We start from the raw sequence: 19195 nt of genomic DNA, 5'->3' as shown, positions 1-19195 counted from the left end.
ATTGTTTTCTATAGTATCTGTAGACTTGTTTTTAAAATCTGGGTGTACGTTATCCATACTCAGTATGGACAATTTACTCAGACTGGTAGGATTCTATATTGCCTGTCTCTGAGGTCAGTCACCTCAATTAAGTACAGTACCATGGACTGTTTTGTCTCTAATGCATGTATAAGCACATGTCCTCTGGCTATGGCTAATTCATAGGTTAATGTTCCAGTGACAGCAACTGCAAATATTTTTACCACAGCCTCAGTAAAACTTCGATCCCAAACTTTAAATTTTTGTATACTTCAAAGAGTGTCTTCTCTGAGAATGTGTCTACATTCCTTTGGCTGTTAGCTAGGTCCACAGCCAAAACTTACCCTTTTTGCATTTTTAGCCTGAGCTGCCTTAGACAAGGTCCAAGTGAAACATGTATTGTTAGTTTTGTTTTTCAAAATGGCAGCTCTTTATTGGCTTTTTTTTTAAAGATTTTATTTATTTATTTGAGAGAGAATGAGTGAGAGATAGTATGAGAGAGGAGGTCAGAGGGAGAAGCGGACTCCCCAAGGAGCTGGGAGCCCGATGCGGGACTCAATCCAGGAAGTCCGGGATCATGATCTGAGCCGAAAGCAGTCGCTCAATCAACTGAACCACGCAGGCGCCCCGGGCTTTTTTTTTTTTTTTTTTAAGAATTTTATTTATTTATTTGTTAGAGAGAGCGAGCGAATGAGCGTGCGAGCACAGGCAGACAGAGTGGTAGGCAGAGGGGGAGGGAGAAGCAAGATCCCTGCAAAGCAAGGAGCCTGATGTGGGGCTCGATCCTAGGACGCTGGGATCCTGACCTGAGCCGAAGGCAGCCACTTAATCAACTGAGCCACCCAGGTGTCCCTCTTTATTGGCTTTTATACTTAAAATAATGCAGAAGCATTCAAAGCCTGTCCCAAATTCCAACTTCCTCTAATAATCATTTAACAATTTAATGTTCTCCTTGACTTTCAAATTATATTTAACATGTATATTATGTATATTATTCAGGATCCTGCTTTTAACCCACACCAGCACTATGTATTGCTAAGTGCGTAACAGACACAATGTATCTCTTGTTTATCCTTATTATTGCCAAGTATTCTGTCCATTTTAGATGGCCTCTCTCCACTCCCCAGATAGTAGTTGATTGTTTTTTGTGCTCCCTCAGTCACTGCAAACATTTCTGTTGTTGAGCCTACGGCATCCAAACTTAAATTATTTTTATTTCTATTTCCCTTACCAGAAAGTGAATTCTTCAGAAGCAAAAATATGAGTTTAGAGCAATCTTCTTTTCCCTTTAATGTTTTTATTTTTATCAGTTATGCATGTTTGTGATTTAGAGTCAAATAGTTCTGTAGAAATCTTTTAATTTGCAATGAAAGAGTAAAGGTTGTACCCCCACCCCCTCCTTACCAATTTTCCCCTCCTCAAAGACAGTCATGTCACTTTTTAATTTTTATTTATTTATTTAAAGACTTTATTTATTTATTTGTCAGAGAGAGAGACAGAGACAGAGCACAAGCAGGGGGAGTGGCAGGCAGAAGAATCCGGAAACAGGCTCCCTGCTTGGCAATGCAGAACTCAATCCCAAGACCCTGGGAACATGACCTAAGCTGAAGGCAGACACTGAACCTACTGGGCCATCCAGGCCTCCCTCATTTCACACTTTTAAAAAGACTTATTTATTTATTTTTATTTTTTTTTAAAGATTTTTTATTTATTTATTTGACAGAGAGAAATCACAAGTAGATGGAGAGGCAGGCAGAGAGAGAGAGAGAGAGAGAGAGGGAAGCAGGCTCCCTGCTAAGCAGAGAGCCCGATGCGGGACTCGATCCCAGGACCCTGAGATCATGACCTGAGCCGAAGGCAGTGGCTTAACCCACTGAGCCACCCAGGCGCCCTATTTATTTTAGAAGGGAAGGGGCAGAGGGAGAAGGAGAGAAGGAATCCCAAGCAGGATCCCCGCTGAGCATGATGCCTGCCATCGGGCTCAATCCCACAACCCTGAGGTCATGACCTGAGCCAAAATCACGAGTCAGGCACTTAACCGACTGAGCCACCCAGTGTCCTCATGTTGCCTCTTTCAACAGCTATTGTGATATTTACCTTCATTTCTCTATATAAAATGTTTGCATTGCAAAAAATAAAAATAAAAAAATATTTGCATTGCTATTTCTCAATTTTTCACTTTCAAGCATTATCTATTGACTTCACTAAGTGGAAGATGAGGTTTTAACTTTTCTTCCTTCACCCATCCCTCCCCCAACCTCACCACACTTTCAACTCTTTATCTACTCAATCTAGTTATACTGTCCTTTCTTCTCTCTTTTTTTTTTTTTTTTTAAGATTTTACTTAATTTATCTGACAGAGAGTGGCACAGTGAGAGAGGGAACACAAGCAGGGGTAGTGGGAGAATAAGAAGCAGGCTTCCTGCTGATCAGGGAGCCTGACACAGGACTGGATCCCAGGACCCTGGGATCATAACCTGAGCTAAAGGCAGACGCTTAATGACTGAGCCACCCAGGTGCCCTATACTGTCCCTTTTTAAAAATATATACATATATATGTATTTAGATTTTATTTATTTATTGACAGAGATCACAAGTAGGCAGAGAGGCAGGCAGAGAGAGAGGGGGAAGCAGGCTTCCGGCTGAGCAGAGAGCCTGATGTGGGGCTCAATCCCAGGACCCTGGGATCATGACCTGAGCTGAAGGCAGAGGCTTTAACCCACTGAGCCACCCAGGTCCCCCGAGCCCAAACTTTTTAATGATTGTTTCAATCTCCACCTCCCAAGATTTAGATGGTTGAGGTGTTCTATCAGTTTAATCTGTCTGAAGGAGTCTCTCCTGGAGCCTTTTGGACCTGCACCAGTCCACGTCTGGTGATGGTTGGTGTCAGGGACTCTCAATTCATTTTTCTTCTGTATTGTGTTCTCTGTTTCCTATATCCCATGTCTTCTTTTTTCTTTTAGTCCCTCATTTTAGTAGAGCACAACCTCCAGAAGCATCCTGAGAAAGACGAAGTAAATGTAAGGGAAAGGACAAAGAAATGAAAAATAAGGAAGAAAAAATGAGAAATTCGGGGACCATTCCAGGGAATCCAAATCTGAAAAATAAGAGTTCTGAAAGGAAAAACCAACAGCGGTTAGGGAAGTAATGGTCGTCAACAAAAAGTTCAAGAAAACGTCTCCAAACTAAAAACTATGAGTTTCCGGGTTAAAAGGGCCCACTGAGTGCCCAGAGAGGTGGAGGTTTTTTCCTGGTTGAGAAGAACCGCCCCCCGCCCCCCCAACCTTTCTCGGGAAAGCCTTGGGGCACAGTGCCCACTTTCTGAGCGGCCGAGCCGGCCTCCTGCCAGGAGGGGGAGCTATGGCGCACGGCTGGCGACTGCGCGGGCAGGGCCTCTCTGGGAAGAGAGGAAGAAACCAGAAAGACGGAGGGGAAGTAGCGGTGGCGTCCAGCCCCACAGACTTGCAGGCTGAACGGGTGTGTGGCCGCTGGCCGGCCCCGAACGGTACAAGCCACGCTGGCTGCGCGTGGAGCTGAGGACTCGTGCGGAGGCGGGATGCTCCCGGGCGGCGAGATCCGCGAGTCGCCGGCAGCTCCGGTGAGGCGGCCTTGGTGATCTGGACAAGGGACACCAGTGACCCAGTGCGGTGGCACAGATCTCCCAAGGAATATTGTGTCTCTAAGGTGGCCTTGGCAGCCTGGCGACGTGGTTTCCGTGGCCCGGGGGAGATAGCGCTTGCAATCTAGTGAGGTGGCACGGACCTCCCAGGGGAGCTGGCCCCGAGGCGGTGGCTCTGGCCATCCCAGTGAGATGACACAGACAGATCTCTCTAGGGACGTGGCGCTGGAAGCTGGGCGCGGTAACGCCAGCCATCCTGGGGTGATGGCAGTGGTGGTCCCAAGGGCCACCTGCATCAGATGGCCCTGACCCCTCAGGAAGGCCCCAGGGGAGGGGGTCTGGGACCTCGTAGTGCTCCAGTGGATGCCCTCTGGGAATTCTGTGTGAGTTCCACCTATCTCTTCAGTCTTAATGTGTTCGTTACACCTGTTCTTCTAGTGCTGCTCTGAAAGTGGTGACGAAAGGAAGGACGTCGAAGAGAAAAGTAAGCGGACTCTATAAACACCTAAGCATTCTGTACCCAGCCATCTCTCCAAAACTCAGCCCTCCTGGGTCTGCAGCGAACCGCCTTGCTGAGCCTGTTATCTTTTAGACGAATCTCTCTTTTTTGTACAATATGCTTGCATAGTATTCGGTATTGGTTATCATTATATACATATCTTTCTTTCTAAAATTGTAAAATATGGGATGATTTGGAGATAAACATTTCCTAATCCCTACTTAGTGCAGGGTCTGGTGTGGATTTACTGCAGTGCTGCCCCTCATACTGGATTCAGAATAATTAGGGCCCGCCTGTTATTTTAATGAAGCATTGACTTATCAAGCATCAGGAATTTGGAGGGGCTAATGATCTAGGAGAGATGACCACCGCTTTAATTGGAGTAAAAATGGTAATTGATTAGTTGTACTCTACCTTCGGTGAATTTTCCTTTAAAAGTTGAGGTGGGAGGAAGAGGACAAGTGATAACTTGTTTCCTGGGTCTTGGTCTGGACAAGGAAGAGGGAAAAGGTCAGCACCTCCATTTTCCACCTAGGACAGGAGCATATGTCAAGGACATGGACATTAGTCATTTTTACTTTAATGAGCTAAGCATGGCAGGCTTTTGGAAATCAAGGAGTCTTCAAGGGCATTTGAAGTGAAATTTATTAGGGGAGAAAGGGAAGAGCATCTAACAGCTGTTTCATCAGAGGGTTTTGGTTCTTCTGACCATGGCAAATAGTCTAGGAATGAATAGTGATAGTAGGAAGGGTATCCACATTACCACAATGGCTTCAGGAGTTAGGCTTGCCCTTGATATTGCCCGCTGATCTAGTCTGCCTCAGAAGGAAAGCTCTAAGTAGTCCACAGCCCTTGACAGGCATAGCTCCCACAGCTTCGCTCCCTTGTAAAAGGATTGGAGAGTACCCCAGTCTTTGAGTTAAACCCTTCCCTTTTCCACCTTTGCCCATTCAGATGCCTGGAAGTTGATGCCTACTGAGCTGTCATTTACTAGAATGAGAGACAGACTATAGACTTTGTCCTTGTCCCTCCTTTGGTGGCTTGGTCAACTTCTTTGCAATTAGGAGTGCTCATTACAAAAAAACGAGAAGAGAGTCATAAAAGCCTCGCAAATCATCAGTGTGTCATCTTCATGAATATCATTTGGGGCACCTGGGTGGCTCGGTTGGCTAAGCCTCCCTGCTCAGTGGGCAGTCGCCTCTCCCTCTCTCACTGCCCCTTCTCAACCCCTGCCCCCGGCCTCATGCTTTCTCTCTCTCAAATAAATGGATCTTTAAAAAAAATATGTCATTTGACTAAGAATGTACTATGCTGCATTTAAATGGTGATGTCAAAGGAATATCACTTAAAGGAGTACCTGGCTGGCTCAGCCGGTAAAGTGTCTGTCTTCGGCTCAGGTCATGATCCAGGGTTCCTGGGATGGAGCCCCTCTTTAGGCTCTCTGCTCAGTAGGGGTCTGCTTCTTCCTGTGCCCTTTTTCCCCCACTCATGCTTGAACTTGTTCACTCTCTCTCTTTCTCTCTGAGTTAATTCAATAAAATCTTTGAAGAAAGAAAATCTTTAAATCTTGCTTATTTAGGATAAAAAAAGAGGACACCATGACTCCTGTACATAATGGTAGATGGGTTTCTGTATTAATAAAATTTGATGGAGGCCAACCAATTCTGCTCATATTTGAAAGAAAAAAAAATAAGAAAATTGCGTTGAGAGTCAGGAAACATGGACTTTAATCCTGTTTATAACCTTTAAGTATAAGCCGGGCAAATGTTACCATTTATAGTTGGGAAGTTGAGGCACAGATTTACGCTAGTTTTGCTTCTTCTTACTAGTGGGCTGCTGGTTCTCATAGCACAGAAACAAGCTTTTAATTCTTATAAGTTTAATAGAACAAAGGAAAATTTGGTCTTGGAGGGCTGGGGAACATTCCCAGTCCTAAACACGTTGCTATATATTCTGTTAATCTTTTTTTTAAAGATTTTATTTATTTATTTGAGAGAGAGAGAGACAGAGCACGACGGGGGAAGTGTCAGGGAGAGAAGCAGACGCCCTGCTGAGTAGGTAGCCTGGTGTGGGGCTCGATTCCAGGACCCCGAGATCATGACCTGAGCCAAAGGCAGACGCTTCATTGACTGAGCCACCCAGACGCCCCTGTTCTGTTAATCTTTACATAAATAATTGAATATCTGACAGTTACATTTTGCATTTAGGCAAATCTTTTTTTTAGATATTAATATTTTCATTTTATCAGAAGTAACAGTTATTTTGTAATGAGGCTGATTATAACCTCTTGCCTTTCCCTCATTGCTGCTTTCTTAAAACTTCAGTTTTGGTAAAGAGCCAAGTTCTACAAGGGCAGCTCCAGAAGAACAGAGGCGAAGTTCAACCAGTATTGCTCCCCAGGAGGCTCTGTATTGTTCCCCCAGCTTTATCTCTCATGCACACACACTGTTTTTTTCTTTTTTAGAAATTGCTGCAGTCTCTAATTAAACATATGCTAGTATAATTAAGCTTTTAATTTGTTTATAAACTCATTGTGAATGGTTTGTTTAGAGAGGACCAAATCCTTTAGTTAAACCTGAAGTAGAGAAATGCACTGTATGTTCAGGTTTATTCTAAGGTTTGGTTTCTAGGAAGTCTGCTTTTTGTCTGGGACCTTATTTTATAGCACTTATTTTCATCTGGAGACCAATGGCTATTCCTCTTACATTATCTTTTTTTTTTTAAAGATTTTACTTATTTGAGGGCGCTGGGGTGGCTCAGTGGGTTAAGCCTCTGCCTTCAGCTTGGGTCATGATCTCAGGGTATTGGGATTGAGCCCCTCATTGGGCTCTCTGCTCAGCAGGGAGCCTGCTTCCCCCTCTATCTTTGCCTGCCTCTCTGCCTACTTGAGATCTCTCTCTCTGTCAAATAAAAAAAAAAAAAAAAGAAAGAAATCTTTAAGACTTTATTTATTTGAGAGAGAATTGCACAAGCAGGTGGGGGGTAATTACAGAGGGGATGGGAGAGAGACAAGCCTATTCCCTGCTGAGTGTCGAGCCTGATGTGGGGTTTGATCTCACATCCCCCAAGATCACCACCAGAGCTGAAACCAAGAGTCAGACACTTAACTGCCTGTGCCACCCAAGCTCCCCCCACCACCTTTTTAAAAAATCTGTAGGTCCTACTAAATCTAGGGGGTTTAAGCTCTGTCTGTGGAATAATTCAAATTGTGGAAAAGCAGCCACCATTGTACCAAGTTTCCTAGCCTTCTCCAGGAAGAAGGGTACCCTAAGTAAGCAAAGGGGGACAGCCTGCACATGCAACAGATACCTCAGAGGAAACAGTGTATCTAACACACAGGGCTCAAGTGGAAAGAGCCTTGGTAGGCACTACAGATCACGTCACTCCTACCTTCCTTGCCAACACCCCACTGTGGCCTTCAGATTTCTGTGGGGTGTAGCCACGTCCAGCCGGGCACAGACTGTCAGTGAAGGTAGAGCTGGAGAAGCTCTGCAAAAAAGGAGCAGTGCTGTTGGTCCACAAATTCTGGACAGTGGAAGAGGATTTAATTTCCTTTGAAGTGGATTAAGTGTTTACTAGAAATCTGTTTCTTTGACTAAAAAATGGAGAATGTAGCTTCAACGACTTAATTATTTCTGAAACATTGTGGACAGTGGAAGAAGGTATAGAGGCCTGCAGAGTGAAAAACTGACTTGGAACTGATAGGAAACAATTGGCGTTCAGTCGCAGAGTGAGGAATGGGCTTTTGGGAAATCCCACCCGCTAAATGGGGTGAGAGCAAAGTTACACAGTATTCCTGTTTTCACTGGGCATTGTTCACTCCATCACAGGCCGTGCTGCCTCTGCCACTACTCCTCCATAGAAATGGCTCAGGGTTCCAAGTCATTTGTTTTCGTCATATTTAATAAGCGTGTATAAAATTGAATGACCCAGTTCAAGTCTAGTGTATTTGCCGTGGAAGGAGTCTCACTTCAGACTGTACCAAGTTAGTGGTTGCACGTATCATTTTGCGTTTTTCTTAGTAATTTGTGTTTTCTTTCACAGTTCCTTTTATTTTCTTTTTCCGACATGGGCATCTTACTTTGTACAATGGCATTTGAAGAAATGGCATTGAAAAAAATTAAAATTTTTTTAAAATTTAAAAACTTTAAATTAAAAAAAAATTATTATTATTTTTACTTTTTAAAAAAAGAGGGGTGCCTGGGTGGCTCAGTGGGTTAAAGCCTCTGCCTTCGGCTCAGGTCATGATCTCAGGGTCCTGGGATCAAGCCCCACATCAGCCTCTCTGCTCAGCAGGGCACCTGCTTCCTCCTCTCTCTCTGCCTGCCTCTCTGCCTACTTGTGATCCCTGTCTGTCAAATAAATAAATAAATAAATCTTTAATATAAAAAAAGATTTATCTGTTTATGAGAGAGAGAGGGAGTGTGTGTGTGTGTGTGTGTGTGTGTGTGTGAGTGTACAAGAGTGGGGGAGAGGCAAAGGGAGAGGGAGAGAGAGAATCTCAAGCAGTCTCCTCACTGAGCATGGAGCCTGATGTGGGGCTCAATCTCATGACCCTGAGATCATGACCTGAGCTGAAACCAAGAGTTGGATGCTTAACCGACTGAGCAATCCAGGTGCACCTAAAACTTTTTTACTCTTACATAAGGAGGAGATTTTACTCATTGGTCAGCCTTTCAAATTTTTTTTTCATGTACTTGAAATCTTTGAATACTTTTTCCTTTTTTTAACATTTTAAAATCAGAGTCCTCTGGTGTTATTCTAGATCACATTATCTGTTTCCTTACAAATTTTGAAAATATATTACTACTGTAATAAAAACCGTATCCATAAAATAGTATTTGACCTTTTTTTCCTCTAGTAATAAAATAGATTCATAAGATAAAAGTCTTCTGGAAAAGTTTAATATTTGCTTATAACTGCATTGTCATGCCAACATCAGTTGAAACCCATGGTTACTAGGAGAGACCTCAGGATTTTTCCTTCCTCTGAATTTCCTCAGCTCCTAAGCATTTTGTAGTACTTGATAGATTGCTTTATAGCTATTCATTTGGATATCTGTGTGTGTGTGTGTTTGTGTAAAAAATAAATCCAAAAAATCCACATATATGCAAATACATCTATACGTATTATATATATTAATTTTGGTATTTTATATGTGTGTAAATGGTGTATGTATATATACATGAACATATATATGCATACCATATATGGTGTTTTTTTAAAATTACTGACTTTTGAAAGTAGATATATTGCTTTGTATATCTTTTGTATTTCCTTTAACTCCATGGTACTTAGTAATGTTGAATAATCTTTTGTTTTAGGTGATGTGCATATTACAGCTCTTGTTGGAAATGAACAAGTCAATGAAGATACAGATAATGGTGATCTCCCTTCTTACATGTCTGCATTTATAGAAAAGGAAGTTGGAAGTGACCTTAAATCTTTAAAGAAACTTGATAAACTCCTAGAACGGATGACAGAAAATAAAATGCAGTTAGAAGAACAGGCAAGTATTAAAACTCATTGAAATAATATCAGAAGTATACACATACTATAATATAAACATAACCGGTATTATATAGGGAATTTTGAAGATATAGCTTATGACTAATAGTCTAATCATTTAAAACTGTTTAATAGGTTTTAAGACTTACAGTGTGCTAGGTATTTTATGAATTATGTAAAAGACAAAGATCCTGGGGCCACCTGGTTGGCCCAGTCAGTGGAATGTACGATTCTTGATCTCGGAGTTGTGGGTTTGAGCCCCATGTTGGATGGAGAGATTACCTAAAAATAAAATCTTAAAAAAAAAAAAAAAAGACAGTTCCTGCTGATATTATTTGGGTCTTAAAAATATAATGACAGGGGGGGCACCTGGGTGGCTCAGTGGGTTAAGCCTCTGCCTTCGGCTCAGGTCATGATCTCAGGGTCCTGGGATCGAGCCCCGCATCGGGCTCTCTGCTCAGCAGTGAGCCTGCTTCCTCCTCTCTCTGCCTGCCTCTCTGCCTACTTGTGATCTCTCTCTCTCTCTCTCTCTGTCGAATAAATAAATAAAATTAAAAAAAATATATATATATAATGACAGGGGCGCCTGGGTGGCTCAGTGGGTTAAGCCGCTGCCTTCGGCTCAGGTTATGATCCCAGGTCCTGGGTTCGAGCCCCACATCGGGCTTTCTGCTCAGCAGGGAGCCTGCTTCCTCCTCTCTCTCTGCCTGCCTCTCTGCTTACTTGTGATTTCTCTCTGTCAAATAAATAAATAAAATCTTTAAAAAATATATATATAATGACAACCGGGCCGCCTGGGTGGCTCAGTCATTAAGTGCCTGCCTTCAGCTGGGGTTGTGATCCCAGGGTCCTGGGTTTGAGCCTTGCATCGGGCTCTCTGCTCAGTGGGAAGCCTGCTTCTCCTTCTCCCACTCCTCCTGCTTGTGTTTCTTCTCTCCTTGTGTCTTTGTCAAAAATACAACGACAGCTAATGTTTTAAGTAGCTTTTCATACAGTGACCTTATTTTTATTTATTTATTTATTTTTTTAAAGATTTATTTATTTGACAGAGATCACAAGTAGGCAGAGAGGCAGGCAGAGACAGAAGGGGGGAAGCAGGCTCCCTGCCAAGCAGAGAGCCCGATTCGGGGCTCGATCCCAGAACCCTGGGATCATGACCTGAGCTGAAGACAGAAGCTTTAACCCACTGAGCCACCCAGGTGCTCCTGACCTTTTTAAAAAAAAAAAAAAAAAAAAACTTTATTTATTTATTTGGCAGACAGAGATCACAAGTAGGCAGAGAGGCAGGCAGAGAGAGAGGTGGAGGCAGGCTCCCTGCGAAGCAGAGAGCCCGATACGGGGCTCGATCCCAGGACCCCAAGATCATGACCTGAGCTGAAGGCAGAGGCCTAACCCACGAGCCACCCAGGCGCCCCCATACAGTGACTTTTAAAGTGCTTTTACAACTAAGTCATTTCATGGTATATAAAAATGTTATAACATCATCATTCCAAACTTTGTATATGCCCACTCATAAGGAAAAAACATGAAAATGAGTATAACATAATAGTGGTTATTTATGGGTGGTGCATCAACAGGTGATTTATTTTCTTCAGATCTTTGTGTGTTTTCAGTGTTTTCTTTTTACAGTGAACATATTACTTAAAATAGTTTTTAAAACACCCAATGAATGTAATCTTAAAACAAGTGTTTGTCAAGGATAAAAGCTTTATATCCTGTAGCTAATATGTTGGGCTAAGGAAACTGTGTGTGGCTATGTTGGTGTTAGCCCTGGGTTGTCAGTCGTCCTGTGTTCCCATCCCCAGCACCTTCGGCCTCCCGTCTTCCTGTCTTTCCCCCATGTCTACCTCCAGTCTGCCCCGTCTTCCTCTTCCACTCCCGCAGGCAGGCTGTGCTGGGCTCTCTGAGGAATCCCACCGAGGAGTGCAAGGAGGCTGGCCTGGATGAGTGGTCTCCAGCCCCACCCGGCAGTGCTTCCATGGCTCCTTCCCTGGGAAGGTCGGCTCCTCTGCTCCTCCCCACAGCTATTCTTGAGAATTCTGACCCAAGATACTATCCCATCTGGCCATTCTGTCTTTGCCCTTTCCCAAAAGAAGAAATTGAGAGCGCTTAGCGTGAACAGTACACACCACAGCCCACAAACTTATCTGCAATCATTTCTACTTGGTAATTCAGCAGAGGATCGATCTGAGGCAGTCCTCATGCCTCAGGTCCCACCTGCCACCTGAGTGAACTTGCTTCACACTTTTGTAGTGAGAACCTCTGCTCCTCAGCCAGTCCTGTCCCCTCAGCACAGGAACACACCCAGATGTTTGCTTAAAACCCAAACAAAAAACCATCCCCTCATCTTTTACTAGGTGTTCATTCCTTTTACTGTTAGACTTCCTCAGAAAGTCATCTTTCTTTATGTCTATCTCCACTTCCCAGTTAGGCCCGTTTCCCCGATGACTGCAGAAGCTTCTGCCGAAATCCCTACTGAACCTTAAATTCAGCATGTCTGTCTCTAAAGATGCTTCCCCTCCTTGGAAAATGGTACCACCATCTGCCTGTCACTCAGGCCTGAAACTAGGAGCCTTCCTGGGTTGCCCATCATCCTGCCTCCACCTCCCCATCACCGAGACATCAGAGTTTCACCCCCGCTTCACGTCTCTGGTGTCTTTTCACCCCAGTATAGGGCTGCAGCCTCTCCTGCACTTGATGGCGGTTTGCACATCATCTGTTTCCTTCCCAGCCCCACACTAGCTATCTTTCATTTGTATTCTTTACAGAAACTATGTGATGTGTAAATAAGCAAATATATATATATAAAATATAGTCAACAGCTTTTATGTATATATAAGCATATGCATATTTCAAATATGTATCACTTAACTTTTTGTAATTAATGTAATATACTACTTTTTCATATCAGTGTATATAGAGCTCTCTTTTTTAATGGTTTTATGATATTCAGCTATGGCTGTGCATAATTTCTTTGGCCAGGCCCTTGTTGGTTGACATTTTTGATGTTTCCAGTTTTTATTATGGCAAATAATAGGAGAATAAACGTAATATTTTGTCACTTTATTTTCTAAATCATAAATCTAACTGAACGATTTCCTTGTTCAAATCTCTTGGGGCACCTGGGTGGCACAGTTGGTTAAGCATTTGACTCTTGATGTCAGCTCAGGTTTTGATCTCAGGATCATGAGTTCAAATCCCACGTTGGGTTCCATGCAGACATGGAGTCTACTTAAAAGAAAAGAAGAAAGAAAGAAAAGAAACTCTTACTGGCTTCCCCTTGTCTGTTGGGAAAAGCCCACATTCTTCTAAGGCACAAGATGTCCCTGTGATCGTATCTCTCCCTACCAATCTAGACTCATCTCTTCTTCCTACGTTTTGTTTGTTTGTTTGTTTGTTTGTTTTGTTTTGTTTTTTTGAACTGTATTCTGTGCCTTACTCAGCTCTTTGCTGTTCTCTGATCATGACCGAGTCATTCCTTTTCCTGGAATGCCCTTTCCTTCCAAAGCTCCCCAGAAAATTCCCGCCCATCCTGTGAAGGTTTGTGCAGGAGCCAGGCAACCACCTCAAAACCTTGTTGGCTAAAGTGTGAGAGCTTGTTAGACATGTGGAATCTCAGTCCCTACTTTAGACCTAATAAGTTCACGTTGGCATTATACCAGATCTCTAGGGGATTCCTGTGCACATTCCAGTGTGAGAAGCACTACCTTAGTCACCATTACACCTCGCATCTCTCTTTCACTGCATTCATCCCATAATAAAGGACGTATTTGCTTACATTTCTCTTCCACACGAACTGAGCTTTAGGGTAGAGGCTGTCTTGTTTATCTGTTCCTAGCACAGGGCCTTGTGAAAAGTGTCTAATCAGTGTTGATTAAATTATAATTCCCCTATAATAGTCTTTGTACTGTATTGATACCTAATGTTTGTATATGTTTTTCCATGTGCTATAAGAAGAATGAGTAAATACCATATCTCAAGGCATTATCTGGTTATCATCTTACCAGGTCAGTGGTTCTCAACCTGGACTTAAATCAGAATCACCTGGGTAACTTTAGGGACATACACATACTCAGACTTTTAGAATCAGAGCTTCATTTGTTTTTTTTTTGTTTGTTTGTTTTTTTAAAGATTTTTATTTATTTATTTGTCAGGGACAGAGGGAGAGAGAGCGAGCGAGCACAGGCAGACAGAGAGGCAGGCAGAGGCAGAGGGAGAAGCAGGCTCCCTGCCCAGCAAGGAGCCCGATGTGGGACTCGATCCCAGGACGCCGGGATCACTACCCGAGCCGAAGGCAGCCGCTTAACCAACTGAGCCACCCAGGCGTCCCTCATTTGTTTTTGAATCAAAGTATTTAGTAGATAAAGTATAAAAGTATTCTCTGGCTGGACCTTCTGAAAGTGCTGAGCTACATGAGGGCAGATCCAGAGGTGTTTACTGGGATGACAGGCCGCTCCCCACACATCTCCACATACAGCATTTTGTGTTTCGGTTTGGTGGGTACAGGATGCAGAAATCACACCTCTCTTTTGAAGCTTGTAATTGACAATTTTCAGTTCTGTTAGAACAAATGTGTATTTTGAAGGTAATAGTCTAAAGAAAAGGGTTAGGAAAATTTTATCTGATTGCTGCTGTTTTTGTTTTTTGTATGGTCAGGTACTTACGATTTCATCAGAAATCCCTAAAAGAATTCAGAGTGCCTTAAAAAATGCAGAAGAATCAAAGCAATTCCTTAATCAGTTTCTGGAGCAAGAAACTCATCTCTTCAGTTCCATTAACAGCCATTTGCTGACCGCACAGCCCTGGATGGAAGATCTTGGGGCCATGATCAGCCAAATTGAAGAGATTGAGCGCCATCTTGCTTACCTTAAATGGATTTCACAAATTGAAGAACTAAGGTAAAAAGGGCCTCTTTGTTCTCATAATTATTATTTTCCTTTGAGGCTCTGTCTTAGTGAGTGCATGCATGCCATTAAATAATTGAGTTAATTAAGGATTATAATAATATAATTTTACCAGTTGTTATGAAAATAGCATTATGATTATGATTCTTTTCCTTTATTGTGAATGAACATAAAGTTTTCAGGGAGCTTAATTTGCATTTGAAAGAAAGTAATCTAAGTAAAAATTGTAAGTCCTATACTTGTGTTGTGAACACATAATAAAAACTGTTATTTATAAAACCAAATTAATGCAACAACTCTTCAACGTAATATTCTCTACTTTTACTTTTTAGACATGGTCACTTGAAGTGGATTGCTTTCTCTAAAATTTGAATTGTTTTCAATGAGAATCATTTTTTTAAAAGACATTTACTTATTTGAGAGAGAACATGAGAGAGAGAGGGAGAGGGAGAGAGAGAGGGAGAGGGAGAGAGAGAGACAGCACTAGCGCACAGCAGGGGGAGAGAGAGAAGGAGACTCTCCACTGAGCAGGGTGCCCCATGTGGGGCTCCATTCCAGGAAACGCCCCCCCCCCCCCGGGGGGATCATGACCTGAGCTGAAGCCACCCAGGTGCCCCCAATGGAAATCATCTAACAAGAGCTACACAGTATTCTTGGATGAGTAACAGAGTTTTGCTACCTATGGGTAGGGGGAAAAGTACATACTTTTTTCTGAATCAAATGTGTGTTACTGGTGTTGACTGTGTCTGATATTGCCTTTCAGACAAGCTAAATGAACATTTCTGCCTAGATTGGCACATTATTTGGTTTCATGATATAGTCCCCCAGCCCCTCCAAACTGCGTGGTTCCATCCTGCTTGGTTTCAACTACTCTTGCTCCAAAGCTGTCAGCAACCATTCATGTTGTCTGGAAGGCTTAAGGAGGAAAGGTCATCCAAGAGTCTTAATGTCCCATTGTAAATTCATCACAGTTAGTATATTTTATGTTATGTCTTCCAAAGAGTAATGCAGTATCACTTTGTCCTGCATTTTTCTTGAGATTTTAAAGAGTTTTACCTGTCAGTGTGGTGTGAAAATCTTTGAGTTGCATCTGAGTTTTACATTTACAGCAAGAGTGATATGCCCAAGGTTGTAGTGTTACCAGTGATTCCAGATATCAGCTTAAGCTTTTAGACCATCTCCTTGTTTAGATAAATTACTTGCAATGAACGAATTTTAAACCTTCCTTCTTTTTACTTCACTGCCCCTTGCCCCTCTGAAAGATAATACCAATAAGGGGCAATATTAATATTAATAACCTTATTAAGTAGAATAAATTGTTTAAAAGCCTCACTCTTGTAGTAGCCAAGGTAATAGGTTAATTAAAATAGGACTATGGTTGTAGATAGCTTTTATCTATGTTGGAATTGTTTAAAAGAGATATTTGGGGGTGCCTGGGTGGCTCAGTGGGTTAAGCCTCTGCCTTCAGCTCAGGTCATGATCTCAGGGTCCTGGGATCAAGCCCCGCATCGGGCTCTCTGCTCAGCGGGGAGTCTGCTTCCCCCTCTCTCTCTGCCTGCCTCTCTGCCTGCCTCTCTGCCTACTTGTGATCTCTTTCTGTCAAATAAATAAATAAAATCTTAAAAAAAAATAAAAGAGACATTTGGCTTGGAAATCATATTAGAAATAGGAAACAGGGCATCTGGGTGGCTCAGATGGTTAAGTGTCTGCTTTCAGCTCAGGTCATGATCCCAGGGTCCTGGTATCGAGTCCCACATGTGGTTCAGCAAGGAACCTCCTTCTCCCTCTCCATCTGCCTCCCCCTGCTCGTGTTCTCTCTCTCTCTCTCTGTGTCAAAATAAATAAATGGAATCTTAAAAAAAGAAATAGGAATCAGAGCGCTTGGGTGGGTTAAGCCTCTGCCTTTGACTCAGGTCATGATCCCAGGGTCCTGGGATCGAGCCCCACATCGGGCTCTCTGCTCAGCGGGGAACCTGCTTCTCTTCCTTTCTCTGCCTGCCTCTCTGCCTACTTGTGATCTCTGTCTGTCAAATAAATAAATAAAATCTTAAAAAAAAAAAAAAGAAATAGGAATCAAATTCATAATCAAGTAAAGCACAGCTATTTCTCTCTTTAATAACATGCAAGATCTTTCCTTTAGGTCTTCAAGATAAATCTCTATTTCTGGCTTCCTTAGGGCTTCTGAGATTTTCTTCATCTTCTAAGTTCTAATGTTAACCTGCTTTTCATTGGCACTCTCTTTTTTAAAAGAGCCGTGTTGGGCACCTGCGTGGCTCAGTTGGTTAAGCGGCTGCCTTCAGCTTGGGTCATGATGATCCCAGGGTCCTGGGACCAAGCCCCATGTCAGGCTTCCTGCTCGGTGTGGAGCCTACTTCTCCCTGTCCCGCTCCCCTTGCTTGTGCTCTCTCTCTCTCTGTGTCAAATAAATAAATATTTTGACATCTTAATTAATTAATTAATTGAAGAGCAGGGTTCTGGGGCAGCTGTGTGGCTCAGTCGGTTGAGCATCTGATTTTTGATTTCTGCTTAGGTCCTGAGACTGCGCCCCCTGTCAGGCTCCGTGCTCAGTGGGGAGTCTCCTTGCGATTCTCTCTCCCTCAGTGACTGCCCCTTCCAACTGCTCTCTTGCACTCTCTCTCTCTCTCAAATAAATAAAGCTTTAAAAATTTTTTTTTAAAAATTAAAAAGTTTTTTTGTTCCTTTTTCTTAGATAGTTTAAGCTATGGAATATGTTATTATTATTTTTTTAAATTGCTGTGGGTTTTTGTTTTGCGAGCGAGTGCAAGCAGGGAGAGGCAGAGGGAGAGAATCTTAAGTAGGCTCCATGTCCTTGCACGGAGCCTGGCGGGGAGGAAGTGGGGGCTTGATCTCATGACCTGAGTCGAAATCAAGAGTTGGATGCTTTTTTTTCTAAATGAGTTGGTTTCTTGATATTCTTTTTTTTTTTTTTTTAAGATTTTCTTTTACTTATTTGACAGATAGAGATCACAACTAGGCAGAGAGGCAGACAGAGAGAGAGAGAGGAGGGAGCAGGCTTCCCGCCAAGCAGAGAGCCCAACGTGGGGCTAGATCCCAGAACTCTGAGATCATTACTTGAGCCGAAGGCAGAGGCTTTAGCCCACTGAGCCACCAAGGCATCTCATTTTTTTAAAGATTTTTATTTATTGGGGTGCCTGAGTGGCTCAGTGGTTTAAGCCTCTGCATTCAGCTCAGGTCGTGATCTCAAGGTCCTGGGATCGAGCCCTGCATCGAGCTCTCTGCTCAGTGGGGAGCCTGCTTCCCCCCTCTCTCTGCCTGCCTTTCTGCCTACTTGTGATCTCTGTCAAATAAATAAAATCTTTAAAAAAAAAAAAAAAGAGAGAGATTTTTATTTATTTATTTGACAGAGAGAAAGCACAAGCAGGAAAAACAGCAGGCAGAGGGAGAGGAAGAAGCAGGCTGCCCGCTGAGCAAGGAGCCTGATGCAGAACTTGATTCCAGGGCCCTGAGCTGCAGGCAGATTTTTAACTGACTGAGCCCCACAGGAACCCAAGAGTTGGGTGCTTAACTGATGGAACCATTTAGGTGCCCCTAGAATATGTATTTTTATCAAAAGAAATATCTCATTTTAATTTTCCTAATTTTTTTTTGAAGTATAGTTGACACGCAACATCTAATTTTTAAACAAAGTGTTTGCTTTATAAAGGCAAATAAGCAAAATGGTAGTTCATGGGATCTGTTTGTCTGGTTTCAAAGAATTTGATTAATTGGCTTTACATGGAAATCTTGACTTCTGGCTTACCTAGAACAATTTTAAGCTTTGGCCACATTGGTAAAAAAGCCACTTCTAGCTGGTGCTTCCTTTTTCCTTGTATGTAACTTGATACACAACAGGAAGGAGAAGCAGTTTTTCTGCATTTGGAGTTCTCTTGAAGCTTTGCGCAGTGGCAGTATCGTAGCCAATGAGGTTTATCCGAGGCGCGATTATTGCTAATTGAAAACTAATTGGAGTTCTCTTGAACAAACCATCTTTGAAGTTTGCTTTGCCTCATTTTGCAGCGATAACATTCAGCAGTATCTGATGACCAATAACGTCCCAGAGGCAGCCTCTATTCTGGCGTACATGGCAGAACTTGACATCAAGCTTCAGGAATCATCTTGTACTCATCTTCTCACATTCATGAGAGCCACTGTTAAATTCTGGCATAAGATTCTCAAGGACAAGCTTACAAAGTAAGGAATTATATTGCATGCTAATTGCTTTCAGAAGGATATTTTGTGACTTGTATTTTAACTGAAATATGTGTGTTACTTTTCTGTTACAGTGATTTTGAGGAAATTTTGGCCCAACTTCATTGGCCCTTCATCACACCCCCCCAGTCTCAAGCTGCTGGCTCGAGTCGACCAGCCAGTGCCCCTGACATCTACACCAACCTGGAGACGCTGTTTTGTCAGCTTCTGAAACTACAAACCTCGTATCTTTGTTGGAGTTCAAACTTACTAAAATGGCTTTTTTTTAAAGAGTGGATTCGTGGCTGGAGAGTAAAACTTTGAAAGTGGCCAAGAAGCCAAGTGGGGGTACTGGGTTTGGTCTTATCTTTATATTTATATACCCATGGGGTGGTAAATTATTCTCCTTTCGAGTGAATTACATGTGGGGCAGGGGAG

General features: G+C 42.7%; 1 protein-coding gene and 1 pseudogene across 4 annotated transcripts in view; both read left to right on the top strand.

Moving 5' to 3' along the window:
* The first annotated feature begins 3435 nt into the window (after positions 1–3435).
* Positions 3436–19195, top strand: part of RINT1 (RAD50 interactor 1) — a 34753-nt gene continuing 18993 nt past the window's right edge. For 2 of the 4 annotated variants that reach the window (XR_007121574.1, XM_047695469.1), the window contains exons 1-6: positions 3436–3616; positions 4076–4121; positions 9461–9645; positions 14301–14542; positions 18587–18760; positions 18853–19002. Coding sequence is in view for 3 of the 4 variants with exons in the window: in XM_047695469.1 (XP_047551425.1) it covers positions 3575–3616; positions 4076–4121; positions 9461–9645; positions 14301–14542; positions 18587–18760; positions 18853–19002 (839 nt within the window). In the remaining variant the exon portion in view is untranslated. Of the gene's footprint in view, positions 3703–4075; positions 4122–9460; positions 9646–14300; positions 14543–18586; positions 18761–18852; positions 19003–19195 lie in introns of all 4 variants that reach the window. The other 2 variants (XM_047695472.1, XM_047695471.1) reach the window with 2 other exon arrangements.
* Positions 18461–18586, top strand: LOC125081586 (uncharacterized; annotated as a pseudogene).

This window comes from Lutra lutra, chromosome 11 (genome assembly GCF_902655055.1).
Source record: "Lutra lutra chromosome 11, mLutLut1.2, whole genome shotgun sequence".
In the NCBI taxonomy this organism is placed as follows: domain Eukaryota; kingdom Metazoa; phylum Chordata; class Mammalia; order Carnivora; family Mustelidae; genus Lutra; species Lutra lutra.
Note: the sequence above shows the minus strand (reverse complement) of the source record. Positions and strands in the feature narration are given on the sequence as shown.